The sequence below is a fragment of the Meles meles genome, chromosome 14 (assembly GCF_922984935.1).
Source record: "Meles meles chromosome 14, mMelMel3.1 paternal haplotype, whole genome shotgun sequence".
NCBI lineage: Eukaryota > Metazoa > Chordata > Mammalia > Carnivora > Mustelidae > Meles > Meles meles.
Window position 1 is genome coordinate 18,495,205 of NC_060079.1, and position 19,607 is coordinate 18,514,811.

Sequence of the window (19,607 nt, forward strand, 5' to 3'; positions counted from 1 at the left end):
CATGCAATTGGAGGCTTGCAATTATTTTATTTCAAAGAGAAATGAGGGGAGCCTCGGTGGCTTAGTTAAGCATCTGCCTTCAGCTTAGGTCATGATCCCAGGGTTCTGGGATGGAGTCCAATGACGTTGGGCTCCCTGCTCAGCGGGAAGTCTGGTTCTCCCTCTACCCTGTCCCCCCTGCTCATGTTCGCTCTTTCTAGCTTGTGCTCTGTCTCTCAAATAAATAAATAAATAAAATATTTTTTAAAAAGAGGAGAAATGAAATAATTGCCTATTTTTAAAAAGAGGAACTGGAGGGGCGCCTGGGTGGCTCAGTGGGTTAAGCCGCTGCCTTCGGCTTAGGTCATGATCTCAGGGTCCTGGGATCGAGTCCCGCATCGGGCTCTCTGCTCGGCAGGGAGCCTGCTTCCCTCTCTCTCTCTCTCTGCCTACTTGTGATCTCTCTCTCTCTCGCTGTCAAATAAATAAATAAAATCTTAAAAAAAAAAAAAAAAAAAAAAAAGAGGAACTGGAAACAAATATTTCTGCTTTTACAATGTGAATCCCAAATGCCTTTCTAAACAATAGCTGGAAAATGATGAACATGAATAGATACAATCTTTGCCCTTCAAGAGCTCCCAGTCTGGTAGACAGTTGGACAAGTAAACAGTGTGGTGCAAAAATTAATAACTGACCATGGATGAGCACAGATATGATAGCAGCACAGAGAGCAGGCATCCAACCTGGCTTAGGAAGGTCTTGGGTGACTTGCTAAGGGAAATGATGGGGAGGAAGAAAGCTGGATTGGCCCAGAAGCCTTACCAGGTACCCACCCAGGGCCTGATGGAGATGTCGCTGTTTGTTGCCCCAGCAAGCTGCCACAACCAACCGTGCGCTGACCTTTGCTGGCATGCTCGTTCACCTTCCTCCACAAACTTGTAAATTCCTTAAAGGCAGAAACTGTGTTATCTGTCGTTGCATCTACAGTGGATGACGTGTAAGAACCATCTGATAAAAGAATAGGCACAGGTTTCTAGGATGAAAATATCCCTTCTCAAAGATAGGTCAATGTTTAAAGACTGTCTTGTATGTCTATGCCATGTTATATAAAAAACAACCTGTATAGTTAGTGTTTGAAATGCCAATACCAAATATTAGAGGCAAGAACAGGGTCAGGAACCATGAAGATGCAAAAGCAGACAAGATGTAATCATGGTTCTCCATAAATTCACAGCTGAAATGGGAGGTCTCATAATCCCTGCCTACATCTGAACCACAATAGCCTTTCATTCATTTACAGTTTTGAAGTCCACAAATACCTCTTTGAATAAAGGGTGCATTTCTTAAAATGATAAAAAAAGGAAAACTTTGATCAAGTTTAATGAGAAGGCTAAGCTTTCTTGAAATATTGACATAGGTTTTCCCCTCCATTTTAAGACTAGAAGAAAATGGAGGGAATTGAGAATTTTCTCCTGCATTTTATTTTATTTTTTCCTCATCAGTCATCTTTAGCACCTTTCCTGATACGTAATATATATGTACAACGAACAGATGTTTACAATAATAAAATTGTTCTTTCCTTTATATCACAATATCACTTAATATTTACCACTATCCAGAAAAGAAGCTTCTATTATATCCTCTCTAAAATTACCACAAAGTATCTCCAAGATTCTATACTTAATGCTGGGGACACCAAGATGTTTAATTCAAAATCATTACTTAATTTCTCTATAGCATATTGGATTTTAAAAGCATCTCATTTTCAAAATAAGATGGTTTAAGATCACCCTAAATCCATATGCAGTGACCTTTCTATGATGTTTGTAGGGAAAAATGAGCCGGAACCATATAGGTACAGTATTGTTTATTATAAACAATCACATAACAGTATAAGTGTGCATTTGAAGGATAATTGAAGCCTAGATATGATTGACAAAAGCATTACTTAAATAGAAATAGTTTCTTGTTGGTTTGTGTTACATTAATTTGAACATATGTCAGGATCCTCCTGTCTTGCCGTACGGGTCAACTGCCAAAATCCTAACAGCGGAAGACAAATTTGGAACACACGCTCTAGTTTGCTTTAGTTGTTGAATACATATATCCAAGTACTCAGGACACATTCAAAATTAAACAAGTGCTTAAAGTCTAGCAGGTGATGTTTATACAATGTTTCTGTTGTTGCATTTAGTCCCTTAGAAGAAAATGAAAAAGGGATTCTAAGTGCTAGTGCTATTTTGTTGTTCAACTTTTCCTGATTTACACTGAATGTAAAATAAAATAAAATAAAATAAAAAAGGTAACTGTTGGAAAGTGACATCTTTACAGTTCCAAAACACTGGCAGATAGTAAAATATTATCTAACTAAAACAAACGTCTCATATCTCAATTTTTAAACAGGAAAAGAATAGAAAACAGGCTTGAACAACACAGTAAATGTTCTGGGTCTCCAGAGCAGGCCAAAACATTGTTCTCTACTGCACGACCCTTGTCCATGGCAACCTTAAAAATGTGTGGCGTTGTTGGTGCCTTTAAATGGTTTAGCATGTCCACTTCGCTAGTTATCCTCTAAAAGAATGCTATTACATTTTTGGGGGGACTGTCCATCTCAAGGAATGAATGCTACATGAGCAAACGTTGAAGTCTGAAAGAAAATGCTACATTACAACTTTGGACAATTCCTGACAGCAAAAACGTTCAAAGGCTGATGAGAAGGTGACTAGTTACAGTGACCGAAAGGTTAACTTTTCTGAATTTCATTCCTATCCGAATATGGACTTTTGGAGAGACAGGACCAGCGATGATGCAAATGTACCACTTTAATCATTTGTTTTTCAAAGGATGAGCACAGGCTTCCTGTAATATTTTGTCCTGGTTTTACCAAACCTGCATGGCCAACCAGGTTACTTAACTTTCTTAATGTGATTTATAAGCCACCAGTTATGATTAATTCTGCAAAGCTATAAGGTTATCGCTACCAAAGGATGAGTTTGAGCATTTGTGAAGAGATCAAGAAAGCTATGTTAGCTCTCTTGAGAAAAATCATGTGTCCTTATGTTCTCACAGAGTTATACTCATGTGAGGAAGACTCACCGAATTAATGCCTTTTCCAAGAAAAGAGGAAAAGGGAAAAACCTGGAAAACAGGGAAGTCAGGGGAGAAAACAAACAACCTTGGGGCATGGAAGAAAAGTAGCACTTCTCCAAGGAAGACTTCATCTCTTACCTGATTGCTCAGAAGAGAAGGGAACTAAGTTTCAAAACAGAAATAATCAAGAAATGAGTTATATCTTTCTGAGCAAAGGAAAGATCATAGGTTTTGTTGTGTTTTTAAAGTTCTGAAACATGAAGATGTCTACACAGGTTTACTAACAGACTCTCAGCTCCAGAGCCTGGGGCTGCTTCTGGTTTGCATCTGTTTCCACAGTTACCCAACACTGTACCCGGCCCATACAGGGGCACAATACATAGTTGTTGAACCAAGGAACTACGGGGTTTTCTAAACACTAAATGGACCACCTAGTTTTAACGTAGAACGTACTATTTTCTATTGCATATATGAAAGTTCCTATTAGATAACACTAGTTCTTACAAGAGGCGACAGTCGGAGCTCACTCGCATATCTTTTTCACAGGATCATTTCTACCTTGAATACGATTTAACGAGAAGCAACTATTGTGTGCGCTAAAGCTAAAAAGAGTTGACAGAATGCGTAAATGAAGAAACCTCTTGGATTACTGAAGTACCGTCTGTTACAAGCATAATTACCTTCTTAAATTATACATTTTTAAGAGGGTGTGAAATATTTTTTGAAGCAATGCAGTGTTTAGTGGGTGGGAATTATATATATATATGTATATATTTTATATGAAAGTACCTAGAAATGTGGGGAATTTTCCTCTCCTCTCTTTACCATCTGAGAGTAAATAAGAACAGGTTTTTAATACCATATATATATTTTTTAAATGTCCCTTTCTTCAGTACCACTGTTCCCCAGAAATTACAGGGGTTGTGAAATTATTATTCTATTGGGGAAGTTATTTCCAGGTATGAGGCTTCAGCTTTGTAAGAGGCTAATAGCTGTGACCAGTAGATCAAGACACCAAGTTACATAACCCATCAATGTGACTCCAGCAATGTGTCCAGGTTCTCTCAAAGGCTTCACCACCATGTTAGTCATCTGTAAACAGTATGTGCCAGCATGTAGGGGAAATGAGGCAAAAAGAGTGCCCTCGCCACGAAGTCTTCTAATGGGAATGTGAGAAGGTGTGAGAAAACATCCAATGCTTTCGTCCAACCCTCCTCCTTTACTGCTTCTTCCCCACCTAGAATTTACACACACAGTCCTCTAGCTCACTGGGCAAACTCAAGATGTCTGCCAGACTGCTTGAGTGGAATAACCAGGAAAACAGGGGCCCAATTTCCAATGTGGAAAGCAAGAGTCTTCCTGGGTGATTCTTGGACTAAGTTCTGGTCTTACTTTTCAATTTGGGAATATAGCTCATTTCATGCCATTTTCATATGAATATTCCCATGTATTAGACTCATTATTTTCTTCTTAATAGTGGTGGATCATGAGGCAACATGACTCCCAGCTTCACAGTCTCTTCTCCAGTCACAGTTTAAGTTTGTTTCAAATGTACCCTTAATATCAGCACCATAGTTCAGCTATAGGTATTTCAACTTGGGAAATAAAATAATTTACGTGACTTATCTTACATAACTAATTTTACAAGCTTGGTGTTTTTCTTTCCCCCTTCTTGCCAATAGCACTAAAAGTGAGATTGTTTAAATGCTATGGGTTTGATTGCTTTCTTTTGTCTGAAAGTGTTACTTTCTCTGGTGCTGCTCGTACCCCGATTTGTAAGATACAGTTTCGATATTTTTCTGATAGGCCACACAACATACCTTATAATGACATGGCTGACTAACACTGCCTTTTTTTCTGCCAACATTTTTCAAATTCTATCGACACGGTTGCTTTTCCTTTGTTTCCTCCCACAAAAGCAGCTGCTTCTTATTATAGCATTGGCATGAAAAACCTGCTTTCCTAATCACGTTGTGCCGGCATCAGGTTAACTAGAAATTCTAGCGCAAATTAACTGGTGATAAAAAAAAAAAAAAAAAAATGAAGAGTATATATTATATGTATTTACACTATGTACTTAGAAACTTCAGTTAGTTGCAAATCTGAAATGGTATCTAAGCCACTGCCTGCAATAGCATTTACTGTATAGCACTGTGGATTAAGACATGACTGGCTGTTAAGACACTGAAGAAATCGGGTTATGTGGAGAGCCCATCTGAGTCAGAACTTTGTCCAACCACTGCAGTGGTCCATGAAGATGAATCTCAATCCAGCAGGGGGTACTCGTGACATCCTGGCGATGATACTCAGCTCCCCAGCCCTGGAAAGCAAGAACAGAGCCCAGAGTGATGGTGGCAGACTTTCGGTCAGCCTCTAGAGGTGAGAGACAGGCATCAGTGCGCACAGAGCCCACCCGCCCCAGCAGCTCCTGAGACCCGGGGAGAGCGTGCCCTCCACCTTCCTGTAAGCACAGGACAATTTGTGCACCAACCAGACACCCGAAGAGGAGTCCAAATCAAAGGATTCCCTCTGGGCTCACAGCTCAACACACAGACTTGGAGTGGTTTGGTCTCTAGGCACACCGGAAACACTGGCAAATCATTCTCTCTTCCACAAGGGAAGGGGTCTGACTTTATGTTCAACCCCTTCCTGCTGAAGACAGTGTTTTGCACAGAATAGATGCTCACTACAGACCAGTGACTGGATCTCAAAGGTGTAAAGACAGCAGTGAGGGTGTTCTTGATTATTCAGGGTTGGTTTACAAAGCTTGTTTCTCCTCTCTCTTTTAGGATCACTTTTGGCAATTTCCCATTTACTACCATTCACAGAAGAGACAGTAAAAACAAATAAAAAATAAATTTGCCTATCTTTATTCTCTGTACGTTATACATCAGTGACAAGTTATTTTAATAATGAAGAGACATCACACATCAGTGTTATTGGGAACAGTGACTATCTGTAGTTCTTTTTAAAAAATTTTTTTTTATTTATTTATTTTTTTATAAACATATAATGTATTTTTATCCCCAAGGGTACAGGTCTGTGATTCGCCAGGTTTACACACTTCACAGCACTCACCATAGCACATGACTATCTGTAGTTCTTAAAAAATTGGATTTCAACACAACCATGCTGCCTGACCACACTTTACACTCGTGAGCACAAGCCTCAAGTGCCCCCTTGACGCCACCTGCCATTGAATGACTGTCCCCGAGTCACTGTGCTCTCCCACTCCTCCCCACACCCCAAATGTCTGCTCACTCCTGCTCCTTTTCCCTAAAAACTCTAACACCTACTCCCCAGTCTGTTTGTGAATGATAATCTTCTTTTTAAAAATTCTTTATTTAAATTCAATTTAGTTAACATACACTGTATTATTAGGTTCAGCAGGAGGATTCAGAGATTCATCAGTTGCACACAACACCCAGTGCTCATTCCATCAAGTGCCCTCCTTCATGTCCATCATCCAGTTACCCATCCCCCTACCCATGTCCCCTCTGCCAACCCTCAGTTTGTTTCTTAAGAGTTCAGCATCACTTACGGCTTGCCTTCCTCTTAATTTTCATCTTATTTTAATAAGATGTAAAGCAATCAGAAGAGTTTCCACAGCACCTGTGCCAACACACTCACCCTTTCTATTTCTCAGCACAGATAATTATCCGTGCTTCCAAATAAGCCAGTTCATCCAGTTGTGCATAAGACTCAAATGCCTTCCCAAGGACATCATTCCCGCAAATCTCCCCATTCTTCCCTACAAGATTTTGTTTTCTGCTGGATCATTCCCATCTACATAGGAACATGCTAAAATATCTCCCATCTTCAAAACACTTCTGCTGGCTCTACCACTCCCACCACTTACTGCTCTATATCTTTGACCTCCTTTCTAGCAAAAACCCTCAAACAAATTGTCCATACTGGCTGTACCAATTCCTCTCCCTAGGACTCTGTCCTAGAAGCTCTGATCTTCTCTGTTTAACTCAAACTCTTGGCAGTTCCAGCCAGGCTCATGGATAAATATTGTGCAAACACTGACAATTCCTAAACTGACATTTCCAGCCCAGCCCTCTCTCCCTAAATCCAAACGGGTACCTCTGTCTCCTTCACATCTCTGCTTTGATGCGTGTCAGACATCACAGAGGTATTCTCAGTAAAACTGAAGGTTTTGCCTTCTATCTACGCCTGATCCACCTGCATCTTCTCCCTCCCGGGTGGGGGAAACTTTATCTCTTTAACTCCTCCTTTCGCCTTCCCCCATGGAATCACCTGCACAACTCAGAATCCTTCCCCTTCTTACACCTTCTATGAGATTGCTCCCCCTGGTGGGCAAAACCGTCATCTCTCATCTGAATACTGCAATAGCCTTAGCTGTACTTCCATCCTTGTCGGCATGATACGTGCAAATCACGTAGCAGCTACAGTGATCTTTTAAATATTTAAGTCAGGGGCTCCTGGGTGGCTCAGTGGGTTAAGCCTCTGCCTTTGGCTCAGGTCATGATCCCAGGGTCCTGGGATCAAGCCCCAAATCGGGCTCTCTGCTCAGCAGGGAGCCTTCTCCACCCCCAGCCCCTCCCCGTCTCTGCCTGCCTCTCTGCCTACTTGTGATCTCTCCGTCAAAAAAAAAACAAAAAAAACAAAAAAAACAAAACTTAAATATTTAAGTAAGTCATATCATGAAATCCTAGGCTCAAATCCCTTCAGAGGCTCTCCATCTTTTTAAAAGTTAAAGCTGAAGTCCTTGCGTTGGATCTCATCTTCAGCCCCACCCCCAAATCCCTGACTCATGCTCCAGGCACCCTGGCCTCCTCACTCCTACAAATGTCAGGGTAAGCTCTTGCTGTATGTTTGGCCTTTCCTCTGTCTACTGCTTCCCCTCCAGATACCCTTACGACTAGACTCCCCCGTCTCCTTTAAGTCCTCACGGAGGTCCACCCTGTCTATCTTTATAAAACTTGCCAACCGACCCCCACCCCAGCACTCCAATTCCCCAACTCTGCTCTGTTTCTCTTTCCATTCACGTTCTTTATTATAGCTGTTGTTTACTGCCTGTCTCTGCCTTCTGGAATATTGATTCCATGAGAGCAGTGATCTTGAGTAATCACTGATATATCTCAATTCCCGGAATGGCACCTGGTGTGGCCCATGGTAGGTGCTCAATAATATCTTATTGACTGACTGAGTCCTAGAATCAGTAAAAATCAAAGCTAAAAGATGCCTTATAGATGATCTAGTCCATCCCCTCTCGGTGGAAGCCACCAGTGTTTAGTCCTATAATTTCTTTTTTTTTTAAATTTCAATAATGTGTTTTATTCAACTCAATCTATCTAAAATATTATCCTATCAACACATAATTGATATAAAATTACTAATGAGATATTTTACATTATTTTTATTTATACTGTTTTCCCCCTCCGGTCCCAGTTTTGTTGAGATGCAATTGATATATACTGTGTCAGTTTTAGGTGTACACGCAATGATTGGATATACATACATTGCAAGATGACCACAATACGTTTAGTTAACATCTATCACTCACATACTTACCCATTTTTCCCCCATGAGAAATTTTAAATTTCTTTAAACTGATTGTCTGTTGCAACATTAGTAACTGTTTTCTGTGAACTGTATAGCTTTATGAAATAGATCTAGCTGATCTTAGGACAATCGGATGTCTATACGAGCTTACGTGACAGTGAAATAATTACCTCTGATGTACTGGCATTTCATCCTAACTTTAAAAACACGGACCTGGAGAAAATAACTAGGAATCAAATGATTGTTCATCAATGGCAATTTAATGCCCTCTGCTGGTTCCAAAGCATCAGAACATTTAGAAAGATCTCCAGGTATTTGCTAATAGCTTTACAATATAAAAATGTTTTTAAAGCTTAGCAGTAAATTTCCTTTGTCATCATGAAAGAAAGGGTTTCAAAAAGTCATTTTTTAAATTGGAAACTATATTCTTGAATGTTATTTTTAAAATAATTACTAAAATTATAAATACAATAAAAATAAAAGTATAGAAAAACAGGACAACTCCTTTTCATGGTAATCTTAAAAGATTAATAAATTTTACTGTGAAAAAAACCTGGAACAATCTATACTGATTTCCTGGGTGGATATGTGACAATGTGAAAACTGTCACATGGACCCAGAGAGTCTGATAAACAAGCTAAGATTTTGAAATATCAGAATTATTGGCAACTGCTTTGCAAGAGATGAAACAGTCAAAGTCTTCAGTGTACAAATCCAGTGGGTTTTCCTTCCCACTAACTTCCTCAGTTATCCGAAGCGTTCACATCAACGTTAGTAAGATCTAATTCGAGAAATTCAATAAATATTCATAAACAGAACAGCTACTACTCGCTCAGAGTTAATCATACCCAACATAATATTTCCATTCCAATTGGTTTATGCCTTTATAATAGCACTTAATGTACAGCAGCTTGTATTAGAGACACTACTGTCTGTTCTGTAGCTTTTTTATAAATACGATCTCTTCTGTTGACCTGTATGCTTTCTAAGAGTAAGAGCAATGTTTTATTTAAATCAGATAAATTCAACATTTACTGAGAGACAACGTGCTCAGCAATTTGAGAGATGAGAAAAAAAAAAAAAAACTTTGTGGCATTAAATCCTATAAAATCATCATTGTCACTTTATCTTCCGCATGAAAAAAATCCTTCCTTCAAAAGTAAAATCTTTTAGAATTTCCTTAGGGGCGCTGGGAGGCTCAGTCGGTTAAGTGGCTGCCTTCAGCTCAGGTCATGATCCCAAGGTCCTGGGCTGGAGCCCCGTGTTGGGCTCCCTCGGCAGGAAGCCTGCTTCTCTCTCTCCCACTCCCCCTGCTTGTGTTCCCTCTCTTGCTGTGTCTCTGTCAGATAAATAAATAAAATCTTAAAAGAAAAAAAAAAGAATTTTCGTGTAACTGCTGAACGAGAGCGGATACTCCTGGAGGAGCTCTTCCTAGAAATACCTGAACCGAGTTCCAAAAGAACCCCCAAAGCAACAACAACCTTGTTTCCTACTCGAATGGGCGGTATAGACACCACACACCCAAAGCATGCTTGTTGGTGGGTTTTACTTTGTTTGTCCTCTTCTATCTTACTGTCTGAAAGCAAGCATCCTTACCTTAACAAAGCTCATGCGGATCGTGCACATCTTCGTTAACTCATAGACGACTTCAAATCCGTGGTGAACCGACTGCGCCAGCAGCTGGGCGAAGAGCTGGTTGTTGAAGATCTTGAGGCTGCAGCCGCTGGGGATCTTGCACACGGTGGCTGGGTGGAAGCCGTGCTGATAGTTGCAGTTCCGGCTCTGTACGAAGATGCTGCTGTCGCTCACACACTCGGCGTACACCTCGCCCCCGACGTAGTATAAATGCACACCTGCGAGGTAAAAACAAGGTCCCTCGAGCACCAGCATCGTGATTAGCTTCGGATTCACACCATTCCCTTCTCATCGCAACCTCGTGGTATGTGACTATCTCCCGTGAAATTAATTTTAATATCACCAGCCAGAGTAAAAGAGTGATCAAAACGCCCACTTGTTCTAATTATGCTGTGGGTTTTTTTTTTCCATGAGTCCATTTAAGAGCGGACTGCACCCCATGTTTACAACGATTGCCGAGGCTGTCGTGCACTGCTTTCTGTCACTCTCGAGCTCACGCTTATTCACTTTCATAATATTAGAAGCAAAATAAATACATAATGCAGAAAGCATCCTTCAGTTCCATGTATCAATAAAAAAATAGAAATTGGGCACAGCTAATATCAAAGAAATGTTACTTACCCCTTTAGCGCATACACTAAACCCGCTTCAGAGGAAACAATAAGTGAAGTTTACGTTTTTTTTTGAAGTTTACATTTTAACAACAATTATGAATCCATTTGTCTTTTTAAATACCTCAAAGAGATTTATTTCATTTTAGAGCTTGTCACTTAGCATTATAGAAATAATGCCTATATTTTACTCAAGAACAACGAAATTCTTGTCACCTTTTCAGATATAAAGACTCCCAGTCAAAATGCTGCTTATTTTACTTTGCGTCACATTTTTGGACTTAAAAAGCAAAACACCATCCTGAGATTGGTGCTGCCCAAACTAATTTTCATTCCAGATTAAATCTGAGTTGACTCTCTCACTCCAGGTCTCTGGGTTTAAGACTTAACATATATTTATAGCAAGAGACTGGCGTTAGATAAAACAAAGATGCTCCAGTCTAGTGAACATTAAATACCAGCATAGTTTTCCTCCAGCCTTTCAGCAGAAACAAAATTCTCCAGCATTATGTGTCAACGTGATGGTAAATACAATTGTCACGGGGTCACAAAGTGTTCATAGAAATGATCCAGAATACACGGAGACTGATATATCTTGGATCTCCTCTCCTTTTCTCCCAACTTTCTGCTCCCTTTTCTTTCTCACGTCCCTTCTCTCCCTGAACAGCCTGGGGTCAGGCACCCTCAGCCCCGGCCATGAGAAGCAGGCAAGAGGGTCCTCTTGGCTGGGATATGGTATCTGGCTGCATTGACATGTTGGAGGTGAGGCTGGGGCAAATACAAACAGACTCCGTTCCCAGTCCCCCATGAGCTCCCGGGGAGGGCCGCCCCTGCGGTGGTTATGGTTGTTCAAAAAGAGGGAGAGCTGGTGGGAAAGAGCCAGAGAATGAGACCGCCCAGTGTTCAGGGTGTATTTGAATTGAATGACCTTCAAATTTATAATCCTCCCGGAACCTACTAAGTAGAATCCATAGGATTTTTGTTACCTGACTTTGGTCTTTATTTAGGGGAAGATTTTCAATCCTGTGGAAGTATTATCTGCAACCAAAGCATAGTTGGCAGAATAAGGAAAGCGAAGTAGAGGCTGGGCAGACAGGCAGGAGTTTAGTGTCCCGAGCAAAAAGAGGGGCCAGAGCCAATGGGATGAGCACACGGAGGCCGGAGTTGGCTCTGAACAGTAGGACAAGGGTGGAATTCAACCTCACCGTGAAGGAAGGAAGAAAGAAAAGTCAAAGGTGTGCAGGTGGCTCAGTTGGTTAAGTGACTGCGTTGGCTCAGGTCATAACCCTGGAGTCCCAAGACTGAGTCTGGTGTAGGGCTCCCTGCTTCTTCCCCTGACCCTCCCAGCGCTTGTGATCTCTCTCATATAAATAAATAAAATCTTAAAAAAAAAAAAAGTCAAGTAAGCAAATGATTTTATTTGCATCCACTTGATAAACCAAAACCATGGCTTTAAATGACTTGTATTTTAGATTCAAAATCTCCAAAAAGAACTGTGAGCAATAGGATAATGCCCTTCCTGAGATGCCAAAGAGGAACCAGGCAGTGCGGTCCTCAGGCAAGCTCTTCCAACTTCTCTTGGGCTGCATCCCTCTATCCAGGCTTCCCATTTGTGTGTGACTGCCGCCCACCTTCTAAGAGATGAGGGAGTATGGAGTCCTGTGCTACGGTTACTTAGGCCGGAGGCACCGTGGGCTTGATTTGGGTCTGCCAAGTCAGACTGCAAACGTGTTCCCTTTGGGTCCTCATCCACAGTCTTGAATGACAGAGAAATGACAGGAAAGATAGGGAGGAAGGCAGGTTGCTTAGGTTGCTGAGACGATCTATCAGAAGAAAGAGAAAGCTGAGTCCCAGAGTGGAAGGAATGCACATAGGTTCCCCTGCTGACTGGGAGGGAGGGAAAATTTCAGCACAGAAAGTAAATCTCATTATTCCGTAGTCCTGCTCAGAGGTACCTCTTCATTGAAGAGCACATGAAGTACATGAGGAGTACCTCTTCATTCCCTTTAGAATAATCCCAAACTTCCTGGCTCGAGCTCAACACCTTACCGTGAGTCTGTAATCCATCTTTGCCTTGCCTTTGTTGCCCTGTCCTCCATATACCATTTTAAAAACATGGCTGAATATCAGGATCATTTAGAGCTTTAAGAAAGTGCCTATTCCTGGGTGTAATAATGATACTTCTATTTAGAAATCCCTTCTATAGATAGATAAATACTCAAATCTATGATGAAAGGATATGAAGTTGGAGATTTACTTTAAAATACTCTTGCAAAAATACTGTGGAGGGTAAGAATGCATGGACTGGGAGGGGGAGGCGAACCATAAGAGACTATGGACTCTGAAAAACAACCTGAGGGTTTTGAAGAGTCAGGGGTGGGAGGTTGGGGGAACAGGTGGTGGGTAATAGGGAGGGCACGTTTTGCATGGAGCACTAGGTGTTGTGCAAAAACAATGAATACTGTTACGCTGAAAAAATAAATAAAAAAATAATAAAAAAATAAGAAAAGCAGAGAACCAAAAGGAAAACGGGACCAAAAACAAACAAACAAACAAACAAACAAACAAAAAGAATTGATGGCGTTAAAATCCTAGTGGGCTAATGGCACCTTTGTAACAGAACTCAGATAGCAGCATCCCCTAACTTCCTCTTTTCAGTGCCCACATTGTTCTTAGGCTATTTAATAAAATATTATTTGATATAAAAAAAAAAAGAATGCATGGACTGTAAATCATTACAAAAGCTGGAGAGGGTGATATATTCTTTACACGATTCTGTGCACTTCTGTATGTGTTTGACATTTTCCAAAATAAAAAATGTTTTAACATATGATGAGGAAAGTAATAATATAAAAGCACAAATTTCCAGATCCACACCAGGGCTTTGGTTTAGGAGACAGGCCTTCGGTAGGATGGTGCCCACTGTTGTGCACTACACAATTCTAGGGTGGGCTTCATAGACTTCCAAGATTTATAGCATCATTATAAAGCTTCTCCAGAAGATGGCAGTAACTTCTCTTGAGAAAGGGGCTTCTTACAATTCACACAGAGCCTTCACTGGTCTGGTGGCAAGGTCAGTTCCCCAAATCTGAATCTGAAAACTTTAAGTCTGTTTGGACAATATGATGAACAAACAGTGGGGGGTGGGTGGGTGCTGTACTACAGAGAATGGCCCACCTCAGTACTCACTCAGCCTTTCTGCTGGTCTGGGCTGCACCCCTGTGATGTTTCTCAGCACCACTGTAGCAATTCTGGCCTGCCCTGTCAGGCCAAGTCCCACCGCCTCCATCCCCACATGAGCAAGAAAGCCCAGGAGGGACAATTTAGGGAAATACGGGGATGCAGAGAATAAAACTCATCCACAAACACACAGCCCAGAAATAATCAAAGCTAACATTTGTTATATACCTTTCAGTTTTCTCCTTCATGTGTGTTTTTAAACCTTTCACCCTTGGGGCGCCTGGGTGGCTCAGTCATTAAGCCTCTACCTCCAGTTCAGGTCTTGGCCTCAGGGTCCTGGGATGAGCCCAAATAGGGCTCCTGGCTCAGCGGGAAGCCTGCTTCTCCCTCCTCCACTCTCCCAGCTTGTGTTCCATCTCTGGCTATCTCCCTCTTTGTCAAATAAATAAATGAAATCTTTAAAAAACAAAATGTTTCTCTCTTCCCTCGCTAACAATTTAATTTTACTGCAGTTGCCAGGGAATCCTTTTAAAGCAAAAATTCAGATCTGTAAACTCCTGTGACCTGGTCTTCTCCCTCCTCTTCTACAACTTCCCCATTCTCTTATCCTTTTATTCCACTCACCCTGGCCTCCCTGCTGTTCTTACAATATATATACCAGGCAGGCTTCAGGGCCTTTGCACCTGCTGCTCCCTCTGCTTTGAAAGCTCCCCCTCCATGTGACTAATCGCATTTTTCTTTCTGCTCAAATGTCACCTTGTCAGGAAAGCATTCCCTGGCTATTCCGTTCTACTTCCTAACAAGCTCTCCCCCATCTCTTCCCCTCCTGTGTTTTCCTCTAGACAAATCCTTAGAGACATATAACACTACTCTTTTTCTGTCTTTCCTTAGTTATGTGTAACAAATGAAAGCCGGTTATTGTTTGTTTTTGTTTGTTATGTTTCTTTGTTTCCAACTGCTGCATCCCTAATGGGCATCCCTAGTGGGGCAGTTTGGCTAAGAATAGATTCTCAATAAAGATTTGTGAGATGAATGCCTATCTCTGAAATCTAAGTGTCTCGATTAATTAACTCCAAAGAACAAGTTAACTTATTCACTAATGATTGGAGGCATTTTGCTGCAAATTTATTCAGGCTGGTGTTCCAGGAAGCCATGCTGCTCAAAACCAAACAATCCAAAGGAGCACCTAAGAAGCAGTCCCTGACCTCATAAAAGACTGACAGCTCTTCCTTTAAAAATATTCTATGCTAATTTTTCCTCATGCTTTATGGCATAGCTTATATCTCCTCTAAAAAAATTATTTTCTCAGTAAAGCAATTTCAAACAGCTTTCTGAAAAAACGGACTTTGCCTTGGGAACCACATGAGGGTGGAGGGCCCTTCCATTCAGTGAGTACTTAGGTGGACTTCGTAATTCTCATAAAAGGCTGCCAGTCCTAGCTCTTGTTCCTATGGTTTCTTAACCTGGGGATTAGCTCTCAGGCAGGAACACACAGAACCTCAACTCCCATGTCTGCATCAGCAGCACCCTCAAGGAGCTATTCGCAGAAAGATTCCCAGAAGGCATTCAACACTCCTTTCATGTTTGAATTCTATCTTTGGACCAAGTGACATCAGCAGAAGTCTCGTATGCAGACCAGTCCGGAAAGCCCCTGAGCACACAGCCAGCCCCACAATATTATGTTGTACTATTCTGCCTTGAGATTTCACCTGAAGATTCTTATAAGAACCATTTGAAAGTAAAGCTGTAGTATCTGAGAAATTTAAAAATTCAGTCAAAGGGAAAGTATTATTTCTTTTGAAGAATGGCTATGTTTCTTCCTTTGGGATAAAAATTACATTATAGTTGTGTTTCCATTTTTTGACCTCCCTGTCAGAAAACCTAGAGCACAATTTTAATCGCAGCCACAATGCTAACCTTTAGTTGCATTCTCCTTCCTTGCTGCCCCCAAACCCCTGTTCCTGATTTTCTACTTTCCATTTATCATTTCACTCCAAAGTTTTCCTATAAGCCATCTCAAAGCCACTATGGAAAAATATAGGATATAAATAAACATAAATATCACCATTAGAACATCAATGAAGGGAAACCTGGGTGGCTCAGTCATTAAACATCTCCCTTCAGCTCAGGTCATGAACCCAGCATCTTGGGATCCAGCCCCCCATATCGGGCTCCCTGCTCAGCGGGGAGCCTGCTTCTCCCTCGCCAGCTCCCCTGTGCTTGTGTTCCCTCTCTCGCTAGCTCTCTCTATCATAAATAAATAAAATCTTAAAAAAAAAAAAAAGAACATCGATGAATAAATTCAACCTGTTTCTAACCAACGGCTTGTAGGTTTTGTATGACAGAGACATTTAGGAAGTATGCTAGGAAGAATATTAGAATGTATCACCAGGTACAATAATGAATCTCCCCTGAAATTTGAAGGAAAAGATTTGTGTCTACCTTCCTGAGGTGGTCTGAGGGCTGGATGGAAAGAGGGACGAGAAAATGACTCTAAAGGTTCCATACAACTATGATTCCACGGCAGTCTGACAGAATAGTGGACAACGAGGTGTCAAACACTACCAGCTACTCTGATATAAAGAAGACGAGTTAAAGATACACAGTGAGGGCTCACATTCAGCTGGGATTTTCTACCATTGATCACACTGATGAGAAAGGCTTCAAAGCTTCATTGGCCAAACCTCACGGAGGCCTGTGTCCATTTGGCTTCATAACAATCCTGAGCACAGCAGAACCCCAATCGCTACCAAAGGTTTCCTTACATAAATTGTCATGATTTTCACTACCTAGCTTCTAAGTCTCCAAAGGTCACTTTACCTGGTATAATATAATCCCCTACCAGAATTCCTCCTCTGCAGTTTTCTTATTTAGCATCTTTAGGCAATTCGAAAATAATTCATGATAATTCTATTTAGTAATTTCATCCTGCTTTCACATTTATCCTCTTGTTTGTCTTACCACTTTTGTCTTTTTTTTATTTTTATTTTTTTTTTTTTTTTAAGATTTTATTTATTTATTTGACAGACAGAGATCACAAGTAGGCAGAGAGGCAGGCAGAGAGAGAGGATGGGAAGCAGTCTCCCCGCTGAGCAGAGAGCCCGATGCGGGGCTCGATCCCAGGACCCTGGGATCATGACCTGAGCCGAAGGCAGTGGCTTTAACCCACTGAGCCACCCAGGCGCCCCCCACTTTTGTCTTAATACTTATCCTAATCCACCCTCTGAAAGATGCTACGCTGACCCTAGAAGCAGAGAGACCCCGACCCTGCAGCCTCGGGCCTCCTGCTGGCTCACGAGCCTGCGACCATCCTGCCGGGTTACGTGGCCAATCCGTGGCTTGTTTCTCTCCCCACGTTTTAGCTCCAAAGAACATATAAATGAACGACATATTTGCTTTTACCCTTTCCTATGTGTCTCCTGGTGTTTTCTATTGTTGAGTTTCTGTTTACATTAGAAAGAAGTCCCAGACAGAATCTGTTCCTGTTATTTGAAGGGTCTGTGAATCCATCTATAAGTACGCTTCGGGAGGAGGCCTGGAACGTTTCCCCAACTCGGTTGTTGAGTTCATAGTAGGCGACTGAGCACCAGTGCTGCGGCTCCTCGTAGCAAACTGGCCGGAAGTCTGGAAGGAAAAGAACCAGAGAGCACATCACTCCCGTCGTCTCTGGCTTCCCCTCTCATGATCCCACCTGGACAACATTCATGCTCTTAACCAGGAGAGGTGACTGCAAGACAAAGATGCTCTCTGTGATCTCTCCAAACATGTCCCCTGATGGAAGATCTGTGTGGGGAGCTCATCTGGTCACCACACGTGTGGCACAGAGGCCACAATCCTCGTGACTCTCCCATGGTTAGAGCATTTGTACTCATATGTATTAGTACTAAGGGGGTCTGACAAACAACAGTATGAACAGATTAATGTAAATTCCATCTCCCGGAGAGGAGACAGCTCCAGGGAAGGGGACAGGTTGCCTCCTCTCCACATGTTAAAGATAACATATCACTGTCACTGGACTGAACAGAGTGCCGGTGACAAGAGTATCATTTTCCAAAAAACTAAGGCTGAAAAAATAAGTTTGGATATGATGAAAGCCAAATCAAAAATACTGGACAGGACTTAAAATTACTTAAGAAAGAAAAGAAGAAAAACTTCTACATAGATAGAATCACATTCTCCATTGTATACATATGGAGTACTTATACGGCATAAGATATTTTTAAAGACAGCACGTGTTTCATCAGGAAATGCATGAACGTTATGTTTTCACCTTATATTTTTCAAAGTAATTAAGTTGCCAGTAACCAACCAACGTTCAGAGTTCTTTCTTTGCCACGCACACTCTTTCTCTGTCTTTTGACTGATTATATTCATGCTCTTTTCTTTGACTATCCTAGTAATTCTTGTATCTACAGTGAGTTCCTATGTGCACTGAAACATAAATATATGAAACATAAATTAGGGGGTTATTATTTGATTTACAAAAGGACCTGTACTTATAAAAGACTTCACCCCTACAGACTTCAAATCGTACGCTCTGTTAGACCCTCTCTGCTCAGTGTGGTTCCTGAACGGTAGACTCTCATCAACTGGGAGCAGGTGAGGAATGCAGATTCTTGGATCCCACCCCAGATCTAAGGAACCAAAATCTGCCTTTGTGTAAGATCCCCATGTGGCTTACATGAACATTAAAACTGAGCAACATTTATTTACCTAGCCTATTTTAAGAAACAGATAAAGTTCTGTAAAAACTCTATTTACATATTTATCCAAACCCTATTTACATATTTATGTATATTTACATATTGTGTACATTTACATATTTGCATATATGTAATATTTATGTAGAGCGCCCCTCTAAGCTAAATCAAAGACACCACTATAAAACTATACTGTAAACACAATGGGGATAAAATTGCTAACTTAAACACCCATTTCTGTACTAAACATCAAGAACTACAAGCGTCTAAATGTTAGGTTAGAATAAAAAATTAACTTACTCTAGTAACCAGGATGACAAACTAACATTCACTCTATGGTGATGAGGAATGCCAAAGTTAGAATGCAAAGCCATGCTCTCTGCCTCTTCAAAGACATGTGAAATAGCAGGCTAGCATGTTTTGATTTGTTTGTTTGTTTTTAATTTTGTTTTGTTTTGGGGGTAATAGGAAATGCTCTTGGAAAATAGCTTCTTCATTGAGCTATTCATCTACAAATTTACCTCCTTTAGGCACTGACAGCACTAAATGACTATCAGCTGTGGCATCTACAGAGTCAGCCATTCTGGGTCCTTTGGGTTCCTGTGGCCTGATAAGGGGGGTGGTGTGTCAACTAAAAGAAAGCAGTAAACCTGATACATCACACTAAGACAGCTCCAGCCTTCCTCGCTGTGAAACTCCTGGGCCTGGCGCACAGAGACCAGTCATGTCATCAGGCTATTCTGCAGTGACACTGTAAGAAATCTGTTGTCCTGACATCCTCACTAAACGGTCCATTAGTTTTCCCTCTGACTTGGGAGTTACCTAAAGAGTTGTAAGTTCCAACGACTTCATAAGATTTTCAAATCCAGGAGCTATTCTC

General features: G+C 41.2%; 1 protein-coding gene across 4 annotated transcripts in view; it reads right to left on the reverse strand.

The window, feature by feature from the left end:
* Positions 1 to 2,064: 2,064 nt before the first annotated feature.
* Positions 2,065 to 19,607, reverse strand: part of SMAD9 (SMAD family member 9) — a 74,919-nt gene continuing 57,376 nt past the window's right edge. For all 4 annotated transcript variants that reach the window (XM_045978142.1, XM_045978144.1, XM_045978143.1 and 1 more), the window contains 3 exons: positions 17,430 to 17,651; positions 10,198 to 10,454; positions 2,065 to 5,389 (listed from right to left, as the gene is read on the reverse strand). In XM_045978142.1, the coding sequence (XP_045834098.1) occupies positions 5,246 to 5,389; positions 10,198 to 10,454; positions 17,430 to 17,651 (623 nt within the window). In that variant the 3' untranslated portion in view covers positions 2,065 to 5,245. The remainder of the gene's footprint in view (positions 5,390 to 10,197; positions 10,455 to 17,429; positions 17,652 to 19,607) is intronic.